The sequence below is a fragment of the Oryctolagus cuniculus genome, chromosome 20 (assembly GCF_964237555.1).
Source record: "Oryctolagus cuniculus chromosome 20, mOryCun1.1, whole genome shotgun sequence".
Taxonomy (NCBI): Eukaryota; Metazoa; Chordata; class Mammalia; order Lagomorpha; family Leporidae; genus Oryctolagus; species Oryctolagus cuniculus.
In genome coordinates this window covers 15,104,135-15,128,288 of record NC_091451.1, presented here as the reverse complement: position 1 = coordinate 15,128,288, position 24,154 = coordinate 15,104,135, and the positions used below count along the sequence as shown (strand labels likewise).

At 49.7% G+C, this 24,154-nt stretch overlaps 1 protein-coding gene across 5 annotated transcripts in view; it reads right to left on the bottom strand.

Annotated features, from left to right (window-relative positions):
* Positions 1 to 8,415: 8,415 nt before the first annotated feature.
* EXD2 (exonuclease 3'-5' domain containing 2) overlaps positions 8,416 to 24,154 on the bottom strand; it is a 50,291-nt gene continuing 34,552 nt past the window's right edge. For all 5 annotated transcript variants that reach the window (XM_008271822.4, XM_017349413.3, XM_002719541.5 and 2 more), the window contains 6 exons: positions 22,099 to 22,225; positions 18,352 to 18,683; positions 16,947 to 17,053; positions 16,620 to 16,755; positions 15,074 to 15,430; positions 8,416 to 9,876 (listed from right to left, as the gene is read on the bottom strand). In XM_008271822.4, the coding sequence (XP_008270044.3) occupies positions 9,660 to 9,876; positions 15,074 to 15,430; positions 16,620 to 16,755; positions 16,947 to 17,053; positions 18,352 to 18,683; positions 22,099 to 22,225 (1,276 nt within the window). In that variant the 3' untranslated portion in view covers positions 8,416 to 9,659. The remainder of the gene's footprint in view (positions 9,877 to 15,073; positions 15,431 to 16,619; positions 16,756 to 16,946; positions 17,054 to 18,351; positions 18,684 to 22,098; positions 22,226 to 24,154) is intronic.

The following is a 24,154-nucleotide window of genomic DNA, read 5'->3' as shown; positions in this document are numbered from 1 at the left end:
CAAAAAATTCATGGAGGGGCCAGCGCTGTGGCATAGCAGGTAAAGCTGCTGCCTGCAGTGCTGGCATCCCATATGGGCATAGGCTCGAGTCCCAGCTGCTCTACTTCCAATCCAGCTCTCTGCTATGGCCTGGGAAATCAGTAGAAGATGGCCCAAGTCTTGGGCCCCTGCACCTGCATGGGAGAATACATATTCTAGAAAGACTACCCACAGATTTCAAAAATACTTTTGCACAAAAATAAACATCTTTTAATTCTTTTCACTAACTTTTTGAAGTACCCTCTTACTCTTAATTAAAACTGTATCAGTGCTGCATTACTTTAACTAAAATACTTTTTTAAAAAGATTATTTTATTTGGAAGTCAGAGTTAGAGAGACAGAGAGGGGGGAGAGAGGGAGGAATGGCCAGGGATGGGCCAGGCCAAAACCAGGAGCCAGGAGTTTCTGCTGGGTCTCCGAGGTGAGTGCAGGAGCCCAAATATTTGGATCATCTTCTACTGCTTTTCCCAGGCCATTAGCAGGGAGCTGAATCGAAAGTGGAGTAGCCGGGATTCGAACCGGCTCCTGTATGGGATGCTGGTGCTGCAGGCAATGGTTTTATACCTTCTATGCCACAACGCTGGCCCCTAACTCAGACACTTGAGAGGAGCCACTTAGACTGGAAGAAGGTTACTCTGGCTTAGAGTTCGGAGGCTCACAGTCCAAGATCAGGTGGCCCCAGTAGTCTGGAACCCAGTGGGGGCTGGCAATGGTGGAGCCAGTGCAGAGGAACAGTCACAAGGCAGAGACAGATACAAGACATGCTTTTCCTTTACTTTCTCTGTGGTCTCCCCTGACAAAGCTATCACGATTTGATCATGTGGCCTACTACAGCAATCTAATCCAATAAAATCACTTCCCAAAGGCCCCACCTTCAGATGTCATAAATGGATCAAGCCTCCACCCTAATCCATCAACCATCAGCGTGACTCCATTAATTATTTTTTATTTTATTTTTTTTTTTATTTATTTTTTGACAGGCAGAGTGGACAGTGAGAGAGAGAGAGAAAGGTCTTCCTTTGTCGTTGGTTCACCCTCCAATGGCCGCCGCAGCCGGCGCGCTGCGGCCGGCACACCGCGCTGATCCGATGGCAGGAGCCAGGAGCCAGGTGCTTTTCCTGGTCTCCCATGGGGTGCAGGGCCCAAGCACCTGGGCCATCCTCCACTGCACTCCCTGGCCACAGCAGAGAGCTGGCCTGGAAGAGGGGCAACCGGGACAGAATCCGGCGCCCCGACCGGGACTAGAACCCGGTGTGCCGGCGCCGCTAGGCGGAGGATTAGCCTAGTGAGCTGCGGCGCCGGCCATCCATTAATTGTTAATACAGGATTGGGGTGTTCAAGTGTCTGCATGAGTTTGGGGAGCCAAGTCCTGTCCAATCTATAAGAACAACCAAATAAGAAATGTGGGCTTTAAAAACAAAGCCACACACATACAATCTCTCTAAAGGATGTACAATACACAAGTAGTAACCTGGGGCCAGTGTTGTGGCACAGAGGGGTAAGCCACCAGCATCCTATATCAGAGTGCCAGTTCAAGTCCAGGCTACTCTGCTTCCAATCCAGCCCTGTTAATGTGCCTAGAAATGTAACAAAAGGTGGCCGCAAGTACTTGCATCCCTACCACCCATGTGGGAGACCAGGAGTTCCTGGATCCTGGCTTCATCTTGGCTCAACTCTGCCTGTTGTGGCCATGTGGGGCATGAAGTAGCGTATCGATCTCTCTCTCTCTGTCACTCTGCCTTTTTTTTTTTTTTTTAAGATTTATTTATTTATTTGAAAGTCAGAGTTACACAGAGAGAGGAGAGGCAGAGGGGGCGGGGGGGAAGGAGGGAGGTCTTCCATCTGATGGTTCACTCCCCAGATGGCCGCAACAACCGGAACTGCACCGATCTGAAGCCAGGAGCCAGGAGCTTCTTCCAGGTCTCCCACACGGGTGCAGGGGCCCAAGGACTTGGGCCTTCTTCTACTGCTTTCCCAGGCCATAGCAGAGAGCTGGATAGGAAGTGGAGCAGCTGGGACTTGAACTGGCGCCCATGTGGGATGCCAGTGCTCAGGCCAGGGTGTTAATCCGCTGTACCACTGCACCGGCCCCATTCTCTGCCTTTCGAATAAGTAAATCTTTAAATAAAACCCAACCAAAAACAAGTAATAGCAATACCAGTTACCTTCCAGGAGGGAAAGGAGTGGGGAGATCTCCTTTTCATTGTATATTTTAAAACATTTTTGTACTATGTGCCCATATTACATATTTTAAAAGTTAACATATTAAAAATAAACATCATATAGCTTTACAGTAACCAAGTCCGCCAGATGTGACACAAGGGCAAACTGCCTAGACCCAAGACGACTGAATCTTTAATCATATCTGTGCCCTGGATTTATTATTTTAGAGTCATTTGCTCAGCTAGATGGATGGCCAACCTTTCAATCCCAGGCTGTCCATCATCAGAATAGGTGTTTCCTGCAATGTTAAAAACCTTGGGCCGGCGCCACAGCTCAATAGGCTAATCCTCTGCCTTGCGACACCGGCACACCAGGTTCTAGTCCCGGTCGGGGCACCAGATTCTGTCCCGGTTGCCCCTCTTCCAGGCCAGCTCTCTGCTGTGGCCTGGGAAGGCAGTGGAGGATGGCCCAAGTGCTTGGGCCCTGCACCCGCATGGGAGACCAGGAGAAGCACCTGGCTCCTGCCTTCGGATCAGTGCGGTGCGCCAGCCGCAGCGCGCCAGCCGCGGTGGCCATTGGAGGGTGAACCAATGGCAAAGGAAGACCTTTCTCTCTGTCTCTCTCTCTCACTGTCCACTCTGCCTGTCAAAAAAAAAAAAAAAACAAAAAAACAAAAAACAAAAAACAAAAACCATTTTGGCCCTTGACAGTGATATGTGTGTACGCATTTGTCAGAACTCATCAAGCTGCACTCTCAAGATCTGTGCACTCTGCTGGAGAATCACTGTGCTGCTGCTAGATAAAGTATTGTTAACAACAAAATCCCAGCCCTTGTGGAAAAAATAAGCCGCAAAGTCACTACATAGAGGCTTTTGGGGTTGGTGGTTCAGAGAAAGCTGTTGTTTTGAGAAAACAACTCCGTGTGGACTTTTTCCCAAAACTTGCTGTTTGGAAGCCACCAGCACAAGCATGTGCTTTTGGTTAAGCATTCCTCGGCTGAGACGCAACTCAGTGCTGAAATGCCGAGAAGATGAGGCAAAAGCTTGGCCAAGGTCAACTCTGCTGATGGTTTGAGAGGAGGACAGCGGCCAACTGCGCTGTACTTGTATAGCACTTAAAAAGAAAAACTAGCCCAAGTCATCTTATGCTTCTTGTCGGAGCCAACTTTAGCCCTGTTTGTTGCATCCAAGAGCTTGGAAGAAGCCATGTGTGCTGTAACTCATGCCTACCAAGTCTACAGGGCCAAACATGCAGATCTTGATTAAAAATAAACCAAATCAGCTGACTGGGGCTTTAGCTGGCTCTGTGGGATAATAGCAAAGAACGTCAGAATTTTAGATAAATTAGGGTTCACCTAGGGGAAGTCAGAGAAATGTACTTGAGCTTCTTCTTCTTCTTCTTCTTCTTCTTTTTTTTTTTTTTTGGTTATCTGGTTACTATTTCTCAAATACCACCAAAAAATGACCCCAAGTTGGCAGAAAGTGGGGGTTCACGTGTACATCTAGGTGATGGCTATAACAGCAATCCAAGTGGAGCATACTTTGTACAAACTGGTATTAAAGAAAAGCCAACACACTTTCTCTGGGACTGAGAGCAAGCACAAAGATGGACTAGAAAAGGTATTTTCTGCCAGTTCACAGGAAACGGATATACACACAGCTGTCTTATGAAATACAAACTGCATATTTCTCACACATCCAGCAGGCTGATGCTCAGGCCAAGGCAAAGGTAATGAGGGCAAAGTCCACGGAAGCCAGGGTTACAGACACAGCGTCCACAGGCCGCCTCCTATGGCCCTCTGAGTCGGCCATGTCTCAGGACTCACAGCTGGATGACACTGTGCTAAGATATTCTCAGGCAGGCACGACAGCATTAAAGAAAAGAGAGATTTTTACACATCGGTTTAATGTTTTCCTTTGAAGTGCCCAACTTTATTCAGTTCTCTATCAATGATATATTCTTAATTTCTCTTAACCTGAAAAACCTTAAAATTTCTTTCCCATGACTGTCCTCCTAACCACAGCACTCGACACACTTGTTTCATTTCCACTCCACACGCATCTCTTATGAAACCTACAGCACCGGCAGTGTGGTAGAAGATACAGATGTCCCTTCCCTCCTGATGGAGTGGAACTGGAAGCCCCCGGGAGCCACCACAGCGCTCTGGTGAGAAGGGTATTTTGTTCCCAGGCGGTGCCCCAGATGGAGGGAGCAGGCTTCTCCTTAGTCAGTGAGGCCAGGGGGACGTGGCGTTGGCATCCCGTTTCCCTCATTACCCTCCAGAGTTTCCATCTGCAGGGCTGGGGGCAGGATGAGAGAGTGCAGCCAAGCAAAGGTACACGGCACACAAGGGAAGTGCCACACACGGGCTAGCAAGATCCATCGCAGGAGGCAACGGCTCAGAGGGCCCTTCAGCACTTCTAATTCAAGCCTCGGATTTTATAGGTACGAAAGCAGCCAGGACAAGTTAAGTGATGAGTCCAAAGACACACAGTGGGTGGCCGGAACCAGAGCCAATGCCACCAGCCTACTCCTCTCTGATCCTCCGACACATGACAGAACTGGTACAGGAACAAGCAAAACACAAAGCTGAGTCCAGAAACAAGCCCCCTTTCCCGGCCCCCTCCATCGACCAAAGCAACATACTTCTTTTAAAACTACCCAAGCTTCAGTCTCCTATTTCTGGCAGCGCCTTTAGCTTCCTGAGCTCAGATTTCTCTCTCTCTCTTTTTTTTTATTTGAAAGTCAGAGTTACACAGAGAGAGGAGAGGCAGAGAGAGAGAGAGGCCTTCCATCTGATGGTTCACTCCCCAGATGGCCGCAACGGTTGGAGCTGCGCCGATCTGAAACCAGGAGCCAGGAGCTTCTTCCGGGTCTCCCACGCGGGTGCAGGGGCCCAAGGACTTGGGCCATCTTCTCCTGCTTTCCCAGGCCACAGCAGAGAGCTGGATCGGAAGTGGAGCAGCCGGGTCTCGAGTGCGAGCACCCATATGGGATGCCGGTGCTTCAGGCCAGGGCGTTAACCCTCTATGCCACAGCCCCGGCCCCAGATTTCTCATTCTTATACAAGACTTCAGAGAGACCCTGGTGACCTGAGTGGTCAGAATCCCAACTGTAGACTTTGCTACAGTCTGAGAAAGAGACCTTTGGGGGCAGCAGTAGTCGACCAGTAGCCACCTCCAACTTGGGAACATTCTGGACCACACATTGTGCTTATAATAATGCTGACTCTGAACTCAGCAGCTTTGGAAGGTTATGCCGACAGAAAGGCTACAACTACCCATGCAGTGATTACTTCAAGAGTTCAGAACAAGGAAGAAGGCTGGGAGGAGAGCGAGTATTTTGGGTTCCGTCCAGAGGATGTAAGATTTACTACGTCACATCCACCCAGAGCAGAGAACGACTCTGACCTTAACGGCAGCGTGCACAGTATTAGAAGAGGGCCAAACCAGGCTGTATGAACGAGGCTCTCTGACATCCCCTATTCCTACGCCAAGGGAATCAGTTCTCGATTAGCTCCGAAGTGACCACCCTTTTGGTCCAGTCACCTGCACTGTGACTTCAACAGAGCTGACCACAAATCTGAGTAGACGGAACCAACAGTCTACCTTCTCAAATAAACAACGCTCAGGCATTAAAGCAAAGGGCGTGACCGACGCAGCTCCCAGCAGGCTGCTGGAACAGCACCTCTCATCACATGCAACACCTGCCCGTCAGCCCTGCTCCTCCACCTGAAGAAAAACTGCTCCAGGACTGGGACAGGCAGAAAGCACCGAGCTCGGGGCCGGCACTGCAGGAGATGGCCCAAGTCCTCGGGCCCCTGCACCCACATGGGAGACCCAGAAGCAGCTCCTGGCTCCTGGCTTCAGATCAGCTCAGTTCTGGCCATTGCCGCCATTGGGAAGTAAACCAAAAAAGAGCAGAAGGAAGACTTTTCTCTCTGTCTCTCCCTCTCTCTGTCTGTAACTCTACCTCTCAAATAAATTTTAGAAATCTTAAAAAAAAAAAAAAAAAAAAAGAGATAGAGGAAGGAAAGTACTGCGCTCCAGCACAAGTACGCAGCACAGTGAATGCCCGAAAGGTACAGCTGAATCCAAAATCAAGGCATCTGGAGGACATGGAATTATTATTCCTCAAGAAAAGGCTGATTTATTTATTTGAAAGGCAGGGTTACAGAGAGAGAGAGAGAGAGAGGTCGTCCATCCTCTGCTGGTTCACTTCCCAGATGGCTGTAATGGCCGGAGCTGTGCCAATCGGAAGCCAGGAGCTTCTTCTAGGTCTCCCTGACGGGTGCAGGGGCCCAAGCACTTGGGCCACCTTCCACTGCTTTCCCAGGCCATAGCAGAGAGCTGGATTGGAGTAGAGCAGCCAGGTCTCAAACAGGCGCCATATGGGATGCCAGCGCTTCAGCCCGGGCTGCCACCACAGCCCTGGCCACATGTTTCTACTTCCCTGACTCCACAGGGAGATAAAGCAATGAAGGCTGAGGGGCAGAGAAGCCACAGAGAAGAGCCTCAGGGAGCCCCAGAGAGGCCTTGGCCACGCACGACCCTGAGCTCTCCCCGCTACTCACGCGTGAGCTTGCTGAGTGCACTGGGACATGGGGAGCCGAAGGGTCAGAGACGCCTTTCCTTGCTGACCACTCCCAACGCTGGTATCAGTTTGTACCCACTCCAGCAACCTGAGCCCCCTCTTCACATTCCAATTTCTAGGGTTCAGCCCTAAGGAAATTGCCAAAGATGGAGTCAAAGAGGAATACCCTAGAAAGCTCACCAGAGCAGTCACTGATAAGAACAAAGGACCTGAAACAACCAAAATTCTCAACTCTGTAGGGTGAGAAAGCTCGAGTAAGCAGAACCACTAGAACTGTGTTCCCGAAGTCCTAAGGACGCAGGAAATTCCTAGACACCAGGTTTAGCCAGTGGGGGAATGAGGACACCGGCCTGTACCAATGTAGATCCCTGGTTTGGCTTAAATGTTACACATTACATGTTTAAATGCTGACAGGAAATTCACAATCCCGGCAGGCTTGGGGCTGTTCTACGTGGAAGGGAGATGGATGAGTTGGATTCTTTCTTCAGACTCGTGAGAGCACGTGCTACTTTTATATCAGAGGAAAAAAACACAATAAATATTTGTTTTACAATACGTCTACCCTAAAATCTCTCATTTCACACGGCAATCGGCGGTCCCAGGGAGGGGCTGCTGAAGCTGGCGGCAAACTCGGAGAGCTGGGAAGAGCCCGGGGGCACAGCAAACCTCTTCTGGGTGGGACGAGAAACCCGGCGCGCCACGGCCTGGCTGCTGCTCTGCCCTGCTGCCGGCCCTGTGTCCCCTGGGCCTGGCCAGAAGCTCTCCTGGAGAACCCATGAGCTCGCCACAGCAGCCACCGCACCCCGCAGGAGCTCTCACCTCTCAGCATGAGGATCCCTGGAGCAGAGCAAGTAAAGGCCCTACTTGCCTCTCCCAGAGGAGGAAGGTTTCCTTGTAAAGTTTACAGAAGTGACTCAAAACCAGCTACGCAGATTGCGAAACACGAGTTACATTCCGTGACTGTATAGAAGTTGAATGCATTTAAAAGCAAATCTCTGAGTGCCATCTTGTGGCAAGCCTGGCTCCAAACACAACCAAGTACGGGCTGTTTTCCCCATTCTTCTCCATGCCCCCCCCCCCCCCCCCCCCGCAGCCCCACACAACTTGGCCAGGAGGCACTGCCCCGTAAGAACCCACCACACTGGACAAACACTCCTCAAAGTGCCTGGCACTATCCACTTTTAGGCATTTCTAGTTTAGACCCCAGGAGTGCCTGTTTGAGGGTGCATGAGAACAAAGAGGTGTACCTCAGGAGTAGGGACCTCTGTTCTGCCCAGGGCCGTTTACATATTTAGAACACCATCTAGGGGCCACACACAACTGTCAACTTAAATCAGCCCGCCAGAGACTTACTGGATTCCAAGTCCCGCCTGGGGAAGCCTAGGCAGGGCCAGACCAAGTGATACTGTAGGTGGGCCGGTCCCCACCCTGAGGCCATGCATGTGGGTTTGTGGGCTGCTCTGCGGTGCACCGTGTGTGTGTGTGTGTGTGTGTGTGTGTGTGTGTGTGAGGGCCGGCTGCCACGCGGCAGGCACCGCTAGGATAAGTGTCTCCTCCACTAAGGACAGTCACCATTTTAGAAAGTTATACAGAAAAGGGTAACATTGACAGCTCAGTGAGTCTTGTGCTTAGAGGTTTTATTGATCAAGGTTAGAACAATCATCACCAACTTGGGCACAATTCCAAAATAGAGCTCTTGTTGAATTCAGATCTTAAAAGTCCTTTTTAAGCTTGTTAAGAACTTGTGAAATACGAAAGTTTCCCTAGTAGTTTAGAAAAGGTACAATCACTAATAAGTTAATTTCATATTCAATGAGGAGACAGATGTTTTGAGAGACGAAACATCACCCTCGCAAACATCTACTCTATTCACTGATCTCGGGGCCCCAGGCTTCAGGGGGGACCAGGACGTCCTCCATGAACTGCGACCTGACTGAAAGCCTCTGGAGTGAGTATGGGTTTAAAAGAAGTCAGTGTTGCAAAGCTGAGGGAGGCCGGAGCGTGGAGGAGCTGACATGGATCCTGGTTAAATACAATCTTCCCCACAGGAAGGGACTGAGCTAAAATCCTGGCAGTTTTGGGCAGGAAGCGTGCAAGAAGCAGGCAACACACGGCACAAAGGGAGGAGCTGAGCCAAGAACCACGGCTCTGCTGGGCAGCGGCCTGCAGGCCCGTCCACCTCGCGGGGAGGGGGGAGGCTTATCCCAGAAGGGGGCTTCCTCAAGGGGAGGGCGGAGCTCACAGCAGGAAGCTGCCCTGTGGTCCCCACGTGGGAAGGGAGCACAGTCACCATGGGAAATCAACAGAAGCACCGTACTCCGGGCGGGTCCCAGCCAGGTGAGTCGCTGGCGAGCACTCAGCCAGAGATGATCCTCAGGAGGCTGAGCTGGGAGCACGGGTCGGACCCTTGGTCCCCTCTCCAGCCTCCGGAAGCACAGTCTCCCTTCCCGCCTGACGGGACTGACACGCTGGGCAGCTCCTGTCCGAGGTCAATCAACGCACTGGACAGGGAAGCAAGGAGCTAAAAACATTTTCTGAGAGTCCCAGCAAGTCGCTTCGGGGAGAATTTGTCGGTTTCCCTCTGCGCAGGAAAGGCAGAGGGAGCAGAGAGCAAATAAAGGTCAAGGTCTCCTTTCTCGTTCACAAAAACAAACCAAGAGAGGAGACGGACCTTGCTCAGTTACAGATGAAAACCACGGCTTTCCTTAAAACGGCAGCCTGCTGCCTCAGAAGCACCTGAGTCCAGCACGGGTTCATATACTGACTGCGCGGCTCGGGCTTTGACAATTAACGACCACGACTCCGTTGCCTTCACTGCAGCACCCCCCCACCCCCGCCCCACCCTGCCCTGGAGGGAGCCGCGCTCACGACAGCTTGACCGCGAGGTCTTCTCCGTACTTCCGGAGCAGCTTCTGATGGTTGTGATCCACGGACCACTGCTGCGGCAGGTGTGTGGGCTGCATGGAGTCCAGGAAGTGCTGGCGCCAGCGGCTCTCGAGCTGCATGAGGGAGCGCAGGCCACCCTGGGTGTGGCACTGCACCACCTTCAGCCCGTGAGGGACGTAGTTTTCATTAGAAATCCTGCGGAGACACAAGAGAAAAGGGCGTGAGGGGAGCAGGCATGGGACGGTGGCACAAACAGCTTCAACGGCTGCTGGCCTGGGGTCTACGGGAGGCGGTCAGACAGGATAAAGGGTTGCAAGTAAGGCCTTTTGATGGGTTTTGTCCCTGTCATAACTGAATGTCAAATGATTGTCAAGTTTTTTTTTTTAATTGTGCTTAAAAACCCCAATGCCACAGGCTTCTGCAGGTTTTTCCTCCATTGGAGCCCCCCTCCATGCTGCTCTGGCTGGAATTCTTTGACTCTAATAAAACCTCAAAAAAATAAAGAAATGTTCTGGGGCCAGCGCTGTGGCGCAGTAGGTTAAAGCCCTGCCATGCCGTGCCAGCATCCCATATTGGCGCCAATTTGCAGCCCGGCTACTCCACTGCTGATCTAGCTCCCTGCTAATGCGGCTGGGAGAGCAGAGGAGGATGGCCTAAGTGCTTGGGCCCCCGCACCCATGTGGGAGACTCATGTGGGAAGAAGTTCCTGGCTCCTGGCTTCAGATTGGCTCAGCTCTGGCTGTTGTAGCCGTTTAGGGAGTGAACCAGAAGATGGAAGCCCCCCCCTCTGTAACTGTGTCTTTCAAGTAAATAAAATAAATCTTTAAGAAAAAAAAGAAATGTTCTGTTACCAGCATCTGCTGGTAGAAATATAAAGGCTAGGGGCTGGCACTGTGGCATAGCAGGTTAAGTTGCTGCCTGTGATCCTGTATGGGAGCTGGTTGGGATCCCAGCTGCTTCACTTCCAATCCTGCTCCCTGCTAATGGCCTGGGAAAAGCAGCAGAAGGTGGCCCAAGTGTTTAGGCCCCTGCCACCCACGTGAGAGACTCAGAAGAAGCTGTTGGCTCCTGGCTTCAGCCTGGCCCAGCCCTGGCCTTTGCAGCCATCTTGGGAATGAACCATGGAATGGAAGATCTGTCTCTCCCTCTCTTTCTCTAACTCGGTCTTTCAGATAAATATATAAATCTTAAAAAAAAAAAAAAAAAATATATATATATATATATATATATATATATATATATATATATATATATAAAGGGTAAGTTAAATTAGTTCAGTTATTTCTTCTTCCTATTTTGGTACTTCTCACACCAGATCCTTATGTTACCAAGTAGAAGGCAAAATATCATTGAAATAAAGGTTTTTCTATAAAAAAAAAAAAAAAGACACAGCTGCCTCCCTACTCCTCCTATGAATGCTGTCAGTTCTGCTATTACTAGGCAGCTGGCGACCCCTAGCAGTAACCATAAAATAGATGTCACATTTACTGAAATCTCAAGTAGCATGCTAGGAAAACGGGGGACCAATACAAAATGACGTAAAGGAAGCCACAACTCAGCAAGAAGCATTAACAGGATGATCAACACTCCTCGGGGACTAGGAAGCCCTTAGCCAGGAAGCATACCTGTGCCTTTGGAGAAAAGAAAAGTTGGGCTATACTTGAATTAAAATTCTGTTGTTCAATCCTGTTTTCCTTAGAACACAATAAATTTGGATAACATCAGTTACTCCTCTTGTTTTAGTCATCAAGGAAGAAAACAACTTTCCCTCTTTTTTTTTTTTTTTGACAGGCAGAGTGGACAGTGAGAGAGAGAGAGACAGAGAGAAAGGTCTTCCTTTTGCCGTTGGTTCACCTTCCAATGGCCACCACGGCCGGCGTGCTGCGGCCGGCACACCGCACTGATCCGAAGCCAGGAGCCAGGTGCTTCTCCTGGTCTCCCATGGGGTGCAGGGCCCAAGCACCTGGGCCATCCTCCACTGCACTCCCTGGCCACAGCAGAGAGCTGGCCTGGAAGAGGGGCAACCGGGACAGAATCCGGCGCCCCGACCAGGACTAGAACCTGGTGTGCCGGCGCCGCTAGGCGGAGGATTAGCCTAGTGAGCCACAGCGCCGGCCACAACTTTCCTTTCTCTTTTACTTTAACCCACTTTCTAGGTAGTCTTTATCTTTACAGACCTATTTGTAGCTTTACTTAGTTCTTTGGTTTTATGCTAATATGCATTTGCTTCAGGAACGCTTTTAGCATTCCTTTGTTTTCAGATGTGACTTTTATATTGGAAACTTTATGTTTCTGAGTTTGTAGCTAACTAGAGGCCCTGCCTATCTATCATCTCCCTCCTACCCATACATACATACACACATACATAACTACATAATAATTTTATAACTGTTTATGTCTCCTTGATAATTAAAAAAATTGTCCTTTTATTTGAAGGGCAGAGAGACAGAGATATCTTCCATCCTGCCACAGCCAGGGCTGGGCCAGGCCAAAGCCAGGATCCTGAAATCCAATCCAGGTCTCTCACATGGGTGACACTGACCCAACCACTTAAGCCATCATTTGTTCCTCCCAAGGTACACACCAGCAGGAACCTGGATTGGAAGTCAAAAGTCAGGACTCAAACCAGGCACTCAGATCTGGGATGTGGGTATCCCAAGTGGCAATGAACTCTGCACAAAATGCATAATTTTTAGTTCTCTGAAAATATCAGCAAGTTTCATATTTCTTGAATATTTTTAAATTAAATCTTCTTTAAGGAGTTGACTGTTCTCAGTCTTAAGCCCAGCATCCACTTATCCAATTCAGTAAGATCTATGTGAAGTGTAAGAGGGGGAGGTAGTTTGATACTGTTTTAGGAAATACATTTGGGAATTAATCAAAGGAGTCAGTCTCACTAATGTGTCATACGATGTCAATAACCTCAAAGAAACTTAGAAAATAATATATATTCAACTTCACACAATAGCTGTAGGGATAAAGATCAATAATAGTTTTTTTAAAAAAACTTCGAAAGATTTTTAAAATGCAAGATGGAATATTAGCAGTTACCAGTAAGAAATCTAAACCCCATCTTAGGGGCCAGCACTGTGGCGTAGTGGGTGGGGCCGCAGCCTGCAGTGCTGGCATGCCATATGGGCGTCAGTTTGAGTCCAAGCTGCTCCACTTCTGATCCAGCTCTCTGCTATGGCCTGGGAAAGCAGTAGAAGATGGCCCAAGTCCTTGGGCCCCTGCACCCACGTGGGAGACCCGGAAGAAGCTCCTGGCTCCTCACTTCAGATCAGTGCAGCTCCGGCAGTTGTAGCCAACTGGGGAGTGAACCATTAGATGGGAGACCTCTCTCTCTCTCTCTGCCTCTCCTTCTCTCTGTGTAACTCTGACTTTCAAATAAATAAATAAATCTTTAAAAAAAATAAGTAAAACCCATCTTAGCAGGTTGCACTAAGAAATAATAATGGTAGTGAAGTAGGTAAAGCCGCTGCCTGTAATGCCAGCATTCCATATGGTTCCGGTTTGTGTTCCAGCTGCTCCACTTCCAACCCAGCTCCCTGCTAATGGCCTGGGAAAAGCAGCGAAAGACAACCCAAGTGCTTGGGCGCCTGTTACCCATGCAGGAGACCTACAGTAGCTCCTGGCTCCTGGCTTCAGCCTGGCTCAGCTTTGGCTGTTGCAACCATCTGGGGAGTGAACCAGTGTATGAAAGACCTCTGTCTCTCCCTCTCCCTCTGTAAGTCTGACTTTCAAATAATCTTTTAAAAAAAGAAATAACCATGGCCACTTAATGAAAGTTTATTATCTTGGTTCTACAAGATACAAGGTATCTCTATATGTCTGTTCAATGGATATTTGCAGTATCTGTGATGGATCAGCAGCCTGGGTGAAATAACCATTTCTAAAAAATAAATAAATCCCCTAAATAAAGGCCTCATTCTCCTGCGCATTTCTCTCAATGAATAAAAAGCTTCAAAACTTAAAATAAATAAATATTGTGATTATGATCATAGTTTTAATCAATTCCTTTTTAAGGAAAGTCTTTTCAGCTTTTCTTTATTTTCATGTTATTGGAAGGCAGGCAGTCAGACAGCAAGAGATCTTCCATCTGCTAGTTTATTCCCCAAATACCTGGAAAAGCCAGGGATAGGCAAGGCCAAAGCCAGGAGCCCTGAACCCCATTCAGGTGTCTCCCATGGAAGTCAGGGATTCAAGCACCTATGGCCTCCCAGGGTACACATTAGTAGGGAGATAGATGATCGGAAACACAGAAAGTCAGGACTTGAACCAGGCACTCCAATACGGGATACAGGCATCCAATTGCCTGCCCCTTATTTATTTATTATTTGATAATGGAAACACTAAGCACTTGCTATCAGGATTTTGTGAACTTACTGGCTCAATTATTTCATCCCCTAGTACTGTGGAAAAAAGTGAGAGTTTGGAAGCAGAACTACACCCAGCAGCCCAAAGGTCTTGTCGTCTGAGCCATGTAGCTATTCATTTTTCAGGACCATAAACATCTCGCTTAGGGACACTGAGTTATATCCTATGAATTCGCCTATGCACACACAGGGAAGGTGGGAGAGAGCAAGGGAGGAGGGAAACAAGAGGAAAGTCACTTAAACAGGGACAGCAATTCTGCGCAATATTCCACTCAGTAGGCCGGAACCCGGCAGAGCAGGTGAGACGGGAAATGTGAACCCATGGTTCTCACACCCCTGGGTGAAGGCAGGGATGTAAAATCACCTAGACGGTCCTTCATGCGCAACTTCAGAGATTTCGGGGTATCACTGGACTATCATTTCGTCCTGCGTGCTGACTTCAGGATTTAGCTTTGCACAGAATGTGTAAGACAACTCCCTTGCATCTACACTCTCACACTAACCATGAAAATGACTGGACATTATATGGCATTAAAGAGTCAAGGACAGGGGCTGGCGCTGTGGCGCAGCGGGTTGACGCCCTGGCCTGAAGCGCCAGCATCCCATATGTGCACCAGTTCTAGTCCTGGCTGCTCCACTTCTGAACCAGCTCTCTGCTGTGGCCTGGGAAAGCAGAAGATGGCCCAAGTCCTTGGGCCCCTGCACCCACGTGGGAGACCCGGAGGAAGCTCCTGGTTCCTGGCTCTGGATCGGTGCAGCTCCGGCCATTGCAGCCAACTGGGGAGTGAACCAGTGGATGGAAGACCTCTCTGTGTAACTCTGCCTTTCAAATAAATAAATAAATCTTAAAAAAAAAAAAAAAAGAGTCGGAGATTGTCCTAAGCCCATTCCCACGGTGTCTTAAACCACTAGAGTCAGCTGGATGCCTGGCACTGCACGCAGGCCGTCGAGGCCCCCTCCCCAGCAAACAGGTTCACGGAGCAGGGAGGCCGACGTCCCTGGTTCTTAGGTCGTACCTTGTCTCCAGGTTGGCGGCCTCCTGCAGCATCTCCTCTGTGATGGTGTCTGTGTTATAAAACTCCCTCAGCGCTCGCAGCAGCTCCTCCTTGCGATGGGCAGGCAGGCTCTCCGCGTTGAGCAGGGCCCTGGCCCCGGAACGCACCTGCCGGCGCTCGGGGTCTTCCAGCAGGCGCAAGCCCTCCTCGGAGCCGATGGGCGCCTGGAACTCCCTGGCCAGCTGCTGCTTCAGGTGGTTGTCGTAGTAGTTGGAGATGGCGTGGCAGGAGGTGCAGAGCAGCAGCACGTCGTGGGAGTTGTGGTCCTTCATCTCAATGGGGAAGTGCTTGCGGTACTCGTGCGGAATCACGTTCTTCCTGGAACGGGGCCACGAGAGAGCAGGGCTCATCAGCGTAGGACACCGAGCACACGCAAAGCGAGCAGCTGGCCACCGGGATTCCAGCCTGAGCCTGAACACGACGAGAGGCCTTGAGCACCACACCCAACAGCCTACCTCAAGGCAACTCGCCTACTCCACTCTACCCTACAGGGGTCTTAGGTTCCTGGTTGCCTGCCTCACCCACCCACCTGTTCCTCAGGTCTCTCTCTCCTCGAAGCCAATACCGATCACTTACCATGAGGCTACAGGGGCAGGCAGAGGTTAACAGCCCACCTTTGAGCAGGCCATGCTTCTCGAAGGAGGGGTCTTGGGGAAATGAAAAGATATTCTTGGGGCTGGTGCTGTGGTGCAGTAGGTAAAGCTGTCGCCTGCAGCACCAACATCCCATATGGACACCAGTTCAAGTCCCGGCTGCTCCACTTCTGATCCAGGCTCTCTACTGTGGCCTGGGAAAGCAGTGGAAGATGGTCCAAGTGCTTGGGCCCCTGCACCGGTGTGGCAGACCCAAAAGAAGCTCCTGGCCGGCCCAGCTCTGGCCATTACGGCCATCTGGGGAGTGAATCAGCGGATGAAGACCCCTCTCTCTGTCTGTAGCTCTGCTTCTCAAGTAAATAAATAAATCTTTTTTTTTTTTTTTTAAGTTTCTTCTCATGGCCCCTGATATCCAGAAAACAACTCTCTATGAAGCCCGGTGACATGAGAAGGCCAGCGTCCTTCATCTGAGGAATCCCCGGCTCTGACATGGCTTCCCGGGTTCAGCAGGGCCCACCTCGGCTTTCGGCAGCAGCAACAGTGCAGGGGGAAGAGAAGAGAAGGGAGTCAGCGCACCAAGGCCGCGGAGACAGCCAAGTGTCCGGACACGTGGGCCTTGACACAAAAAGAATCACAGGCCAGAGCAGCCTTCGGGTCTGGACATTGTGTGAACAGCACCAGGGCTCAGGGAGTCCATGAGCCACTCAGGGAGGACGCAGGGACCCAGCCCCTGAAGGAGGCGGTCCGGGGTCCGCCCTGCACAAAGGCAGCGCACTGCTATGGGGTTACCGCGAAGCGGCTCAGCGCCCGGCTGCGCGTGCGCACTGGGACAGCCAGCCCTCGGCCAGGCTCCGGCAGGCTGCACAGCCCCATCCCCGTGGCGCGGACGTCAGGGCACCCACGACCGCACTCACCGGATGTAGGAGTCCCGCTTGCCGCACACCACACACAGGTTCTCTTTGACCATCAGGTAGTAGTCTCCCGGGGATTCAGGTCTGCCCGCAGGCTCAAACCGGAGCCTCACCACAAAGGGCTCTTCGCTCACCAGCTCTTGGAGGGGAGAAGGAGGTCAGCGCTGCCTGCGCGCGCCCGCCCGGGAAGGTGCCCGGCCGTGTCTCTGTGTCGTGACTACCCAGTCCACGTGTGTCTCCAGGTCTCTCCCTCACATCCCACTGCCCACTCCCGCCACCACCCCCCACCCCCGCCCTAAACAGAGAAGCGAGGACGGCTGAGTGTCCCACCTCCAATGCCCTTGTGCAGGTACCACTGGGCTTTCCTCCGGTCACAGGTGCAGAGGGGCTGTCCATCAGGAGCGTGGAGAAAGCAGTTATCATACAGAGGCGACTTTCTGCCGGGAAGGGAGAGAAACCTCAGACTCAGTGTTTGTCAAGCACTCGGTCGGCTTCCCACGCTCTTCTGAGTCAAACTACTCTCAACACTAGGATCACACATACAAATTATGGAAGAAACAAATAGGGCAAGAAACCACAGTGAACCCCCCCATCTGCACTGGGCAAGGAAACAAATTCGTTTATGCCTCTTGATTTTTACTTAATTGACTAGGAGGTTAGGGGGTGAACTGGGTGGTGTTTACATTGCTCTGCTATGAACACAAACAGCACCAGAGCTACAAGAAAACTGTCAAATCACTGCAAATTACATATTTTAAAGTTCAAGCTAAAATAATGAGGACCATGTCAACTTATTTCTAGCTCACATGTAAAATTTCCTCCTATTTAATCATACATTTCCTAAAGGCACGTTGCTACAGGGACCAAACTTCTGTTCCAAAGTACTTAGGAGTCATCGTCCGACAACAAAGGGGTCAGTTGTACTGGAAAGTTCTAGCTGGTGGGAGAACAACACTGGTTCAGAGCTGGGTCCCAGCTAAGTAATCAACCACCAGACGGGTAAGAAATCAGCTGATGTGTTTCTCCTGACGAGATGAAGCCCTTCACGTTACTCATTTTCACAGCCATCCTGAAGCAAACAAGAGCTAATAACTAATCCCCCTTTTAAGGTGGGACCGGCACTGTGGCGTCATTGCAGGTAAAGCCAACGTCTGAAGTGCCGGCATCCCATATGGGCTCCAGTTCAAGTCCCGGCTGCTCCACTTCCGATCCAGCTCTCTGCTATGGCCTGGGAAAGCAGTGGAAGATGACCCAAGTCCTTGGGGCCCTGTACCCACGTGGGAGACCCAGAAAAAGCTCCTGGCTCCTGGATTCAGATCAGCCCAGCTCCAGCTGTTGTGGCTATTTGGGGAGTGAACCAGTGTAGATAGAAGACCTCTCTCTCTGCCTCTCCTTCTCTGTGCAACTCTTCCAAATAAATAAATAAGTAAATCTTTAAAAAAAAAAGTTGGAGAAGTTACAGGCCTAATGTCACATCGGGGCTCAGTGACAAAGTCAGGCTGAAGCCTCATTTCTACTCCAATTGTCCAAAGGTTGAAAAATATAAAGGAGGAAAAAAATACACAAACAAAACAAAGGACAGTCCAAATGTCTCTGAAAACAAGGGAAAAGGAAAACACACCCTGGACAGCCTCCTCTGCCTCACCACAGGCCTCGCCCCAGGCCCCTGGCACGGCGTCACATCCCCTGCTGGAGGCTGGGCCCTCGCTCCAGGAGCCAGAGAACTGTCAGTTACCTGGCAGAGTAGCCCACCCCCAGGGGCTTTCTCTTGTGTCTCCTGGGGTCCCTGCCTTGCTGGCTGCCGGGCACCGCTCCATCGCTCTCAGACTTCTTCTTTCTCGGCTTCTGCTGAGACTCGGAGGCTTCTCCAGCAACCTCCTCTCCCAGTCTGCTAACTGCTTTGCTTCGGAATGGGATGTCCACCATATCCCGGCATTTCTCCAAGACTTTCCTCCAGCCAGCGCCGTCATCGCTCTCTGGCACAGCTGACTGCCTAGAGAAAGGGTATCCAAGGAGATGGAGAAAGAGAGCCACTGAAACCTGCGCATCCCTGGCGGCGTAAGTTACCTGGAGAGAAAAGTCAGCCATCAGTGCAATCTCAAAGGCATACCAGACAAAGCAACCTCGCGGGCACCGCAGAGACACGGACAAACCTGAGGATCCTGATTCAAAATGGCCAGTAACCTAGGCACCATGGACTTCCTGAAAACCTTCAAACTGTACAACAGTGAGTTGAACAGCATAGGAATTCTCATGTTCTCTATTTCTTCACTATAATCTCTAAAATAATGACTTTCTCTAACTCCTGGAAAATCCTGATCTACATGAACCAGTGAGGTTTCTTCCTGTCTGCTACCATTCCACTGCACAGCTGTTTCTCAAGTTTAGGGGCCAGTGCCGCGGCTCACTAGGCTAATCCTCCGCCTGCGGCACCGGCACCCCGGGTTCTAGTCCCGGTCGGGGCACTGGATTCTGTCCTGGTTGCCCCTCTTCCAGGCCAGCTCTCTGCAGTGGCCCAGGAGTGCAGTGGAGGATGGCCCAAGTGCTTGGGCCCTGCACCCCATGGGAGACCAGGAGGAAGCACCTGGCTTCTGGCTTCGGATCAGCGCGGTGCACTGGCCACAGCGGACATTGAGGGGTGAACCAACAGAAAAGGAAGACCTTTCTCTCTGTCTCTCTCTCTCACTGTCCACTCTGCCTGTCAAAAAAAAAAAAAAAAAGTTTAGGGAGAGGCCTGACAATCAGCACACGAAATCCACTTTGGGGCAGTCACCCTTCAGAATGGCTGAAATTATGACTAAGAGGGCTGTGTGAATATCAATCAGAAAAGGCCCACCATCTTATTAATAACATGTTGAAAACAAGGAAAACAAATGGGTTCCATGGCCAGCGCTGTGGCTCACTTGGTTAATCCTCTGCCTGCGGTGCCGGCACCCCGGGTTCTAGTCCTGGTTGCCCCTCTTCCAGTCCAGCTCTCTGCTGTGGCCCAGGAGGGCAGTGGAGGATGGCCCAAGTGCTTGGGTCCCTGCACCCACAAGGCAGACCAGGAGGAAGTACCCGGCTCCTGGCTTTGAACTGGCACAGTGCTGGCCGTAGCAGCCATTAGGGGAGTGAACCAATGGAAGGAAGACCTTTCTCTCTGTCTCTCTCTCACTGTCTATAAATTCTCTCTCTGTCTCTCTCTCTCTCTCACTGTCTAACTCTGCCTGTCCAAAAAAAAAAAAAAATTGGTTTCATACATGGGCCTCAAGTCAAAATTTTGCCCTGGCATGTTTTTGTTTAATTGTGCTAAGTCATCCTTGTGGGGCCGGCACTGTGCTACAACCAGCGAAGCCACCGTCTGCAGTGCTGCCATCCCACATGGGCAGCAGATCAGGTCCCAGCTACTCCACCTCCCATCCACATTCCTGCTCATTTGCCTGGGCAAGCAGTAGAAGATGGCCCAAGTGCCTGGGCCCTGCACCCACATGGGTGACCCAGAGGAAGCTCCTGGCTCCTGGTCCTTGTTCAACCTAGTCCAGCTCTGGCTACTGTGGCCATTTGGGGAGTGAACCAGAGATGGAAGATGGAAGATCTTTTTATATATCTCTTTCTCATTCTATAATTCTGCTTTTCAAATAAATAAATTAATAAATCTTAAAAAAAAACTTATTCTCCCAAGCAACTAGTGAAAGAAAGGCAAGCTAGTCACTCACAAAAGTAGTCAAAATGAAAACTGATAGGTTTTCCCAACAAAGGGTATAAGAATCTCAAAAGCCTTCTAACAACCAAGCCAGATAAATTATTCTATTAGTAAGGATTTTTTTGACACCTTTAGAATAAAACAAGTTCAGTGGAATTTTCCACCCAGATGTAACAATCTACATATTTATCAGCAAATTTTTCTCCCAGAGAAAAGAGGTGTGCTTGAATGTGGGAAGAGTGCTTTTTAACATATGGTTTCCAAATAAGCAGAAACAAAGGCTTTTTTTTTTTTTTTTTTTTTTTTTTTTTGACAGGCAGAGTGGACAGTGAGAGAGAGAGACAGGGAGAAAGGTCTTCCTTTTGCTGTTGGTTCACCCTCCAATGGCTGCCGCGGCTGGCACGCTGCGGCCGGCACACCATGCTGATCCGATGGCCCGAGCCAGGTACTTATCCTGGTCTCCCATGGGGTGCAGGGCCCAAGGACTTGGGCCATCCTCCACTGCACTCCCTGGCCACAGCAGAGAGCTGGCCTGGAAGAGGGGCAACCGGGACAGAATCAGGCGCCCCGACCGGGACTAGAACCTGGTGTGCTGGCACCGCAAGGCGGAGGATTAGCCTAGTGAGCCGCGGCGCCGGTCAAACAAAGGCATTTTTAACAAATGGTGCTGAGACAAGGGGATACCCCATGTGAAAGATGAATTTGAAACCTTCTCTCAAACATATACAAAAATCAACTCAAAATGGATCACAGACCGAAGTGCAAAAGCTAAACTTAAAAGAAAATGTAGGAGTAACCCTTCAGGACTTTGCATTAGGGGACACTTTATTGGATATGATAGCAAAAGAATAAGCAGTAAAAGAAAACATAGACAACTGAGCACATCAAACTTAAACTTTTGTGTTTGATCCCATCAAGAAGGTGAAAAGATAATTTGTACAATGGGAAAACATATTTTAAAATAACGTATCTGGGGACTGGCACTGTAGCGTAGTGGGTGAAACTGCTGCCTGCAGTGTTGGCATCCCATATGGGTGCCGGTTCGAGTCCCGGCTGCTCCACTTCCGATCTGAAAGCAGAAGGCCCAAGTCCTTGGGCCCCTGCATCCATGTGGGAGATCTGGAAGAGCTCCAGGTTCCTGGCTTCAGATTGGCCCAGCTCCAGCCATTGTGGCCATTTGGGGAGTGAACCAGCGGATGGAAGACCCCTCTCTCTCGCTCTCTGCCTCTCTGTAACTCTGCCTTCAAATAAATAAACAAATCTAAAAAATTTATACATTTGTACTCATGGAAAAAATTACATTTTCTGAACGGCCTGGCATATAGTGAGTGTCCAGGGTGTAACTGGGATTCTTACTCTATTATTTAGGTGGCATATACATTGTAGTCCAGTCTATCCAGTACTTTTATGGTATTATGAGGATTAGAATATTTAAAAAATTACTCTTTGGAGGCAACAACTGCTATGCTCTCCAGCTGCTGTGATAAGAACACTTGGTCCTGGGGCAGGTGTTTGGTCGAGTGGTTAGGAAGCCCATGTCCCACCCTGGAGTGCTGGGGCTCAGTACTCAGCTCCAGCCCCTGACCGCAGGTTTCTGCTGATGCAGATCCCTGGAGACAGTGAGGCCAGCTCAGGTAGCTGGTTTTCTGCGGCCCACATGGGAGACCTGGATTGAGTTCCTAGCTCCTGGCTTCAGCCTGACCCAGTCCTGGCTGTTGTGGGCATTTGGGAAATGAGCCAGTCGATGGGATCACTCTCTCTCAAGTAAATAAACAATAACAAATTGTTTTAAAAGAATACCTGGTCCTCTGTAAGATTCTCAGCATCCCAGTTGCTGCAACGAAGTTGAAGGGACTTGTCAAGGGGGAAGTTCAACACAGTCTCAGCGAGCGATTTCAGGCTAAGACCATTACGGAGCAAATTGTTTCTAAAAGAAGTAAATAAAATCATGTATCAAAAGTGGGTAACGGATATGAACAGGAACATAAAAAAGATGAATAAATTGCAATGAGCATCTAGATAACTGATACCCTCACTAATCATAAAAAAAAAAAAAAAAAAAAAAAAAAAAAGACAAATTGGAGCCCGTGCTGTGGAATAACATAGCAGATAAAGCCACCACCTGCAGTGCAGGCATGCCATATGGATGCCGGTTCAAGTCCTGGCTGCTCCTCTTCCAATCCAGGCTTATGGCCTGGGAATGCAGTGGAGGATGGCTCAAGTACTTGCGCCCCTGCACCCACATGGGAGACCAGGAAGAAGTTCCTGGCTCCTGGTTTTAGATCGGCCCAGCTCTAGCTGTTGTGGCCATTGGGGAGTAAACCAGCAGATGGAAGATCTCAGATCTCTCTCTCTTTGAGTTTGACTCTGCCACTCTAACTCTGCCTTTCAAATAAATAAATAAATCTTTAATAAATAAATGAAAAAATGGACATAATTTTTTCTATCAGATTGCAAAGATTTTTTATTTTTATTTTAAAGAAAGATTGTATTTATTTATTTGAGAGGCAGAGTTACAAAGAGAGGGTGAGACAGAGAGAAAGATCTTCCATCCGCTGGTTCATTCCCCAAAAGGCTGCAATGGCAGGAACTGGGCTGATCCGAAGCCACAGCCAGGAACTTCTTCTGGGTCTCCCACATGGGTGCGGGAACCCAAGCACTTGGGCCATCTTCCACTGCCTTCCAGGCCATAAGCAGAGAGCTAGATTGGAAGAGGAGCAGCCAGGGCAGAGGCTTAGCCTACTACATCACAGTGCTGGTTCCAGCAAAGATTTTTAAAATTAACTATACCTAGTATCTATCAACAGAACATGAAGAAACAGGAAATTTCATCTAAAATTCTTAAACATTTTTACATCTTTATTAGAACAGTTTAATAAATAAATATCAAACTTTTGAATATGATGTCCCACATTGGAGGTCCTGGCTTCAATTCCTGGCTCTGACTCCTGACTCCAGCTTCTTAGCAACGCAGATCCTGGAAGGCATCAGTTAGATGGCTAAAGTAATTGGATTCCTGCCACCTACATGGGAGACCAGGACTGGATTCAGCTTCAGTTCTAGTCATTGCAGTCATTTGGGGAGTGGGCTGGCTGGTGGAGGCTCGCTCACTCTCTCTGTCTCAGTGTCTGTATCTCTCTCTCTGCTTCTCAAATAATATTCTGAAATTTGAAATTTATTCTAAGCATAAATATACTTAATAGGATCCTCATTGTAGCATTAGTGATAGTAGGAAAGAACTGTAGACAACCTAGTCGTCCATTAATAATGTTCGTGTATTACTTCTCACATTTGAAAAAGAAATAAGGCTGTTTTTAGTGAGGAGGTGACAATACAATAAAACCATTAATAATAACCTGCTCTCTCTGCTCTTCAAACAACTTCTGTTTAAAATCATGATAAGGGGAGAGGCAACAAGCGTTGTGGCATGGCGGATTAAGCTGTTAGTTGGAATGCCCTCAAACCATATTCAAGTGTTGGTTCCAGCTACCCTCTGCTTCCAATCCCGCTTCCTGCTAATGCATCTGCAGGGCAGCAGATGATGGCTTAAGTGGTGCAGACCCTGCCATCCACATGGGAGACCTGGATGGAGTTCCTGGCTCCTGCAGTCACTTGGGAAATAAACCAGCAGATGGAAGACCTCTCCCGGACCCCTTGTCATTTTGCCTCTCAAATAAAATAAATCAATCTTAAGACTAAAAACAAGCCGGCGCTGCGGCTCACTAGGCTAATCCTCTGCCCTGCGGTGCCAGCACACCGGGTTCTAGTCCCGGTTGGGGCGCCGGATTCTGTCCCGGTTGCCCCTCTTCCAGGCCAGCTCTCTGCTGTGGCCCGGGAGTGCAGTGGAGGATGGCCC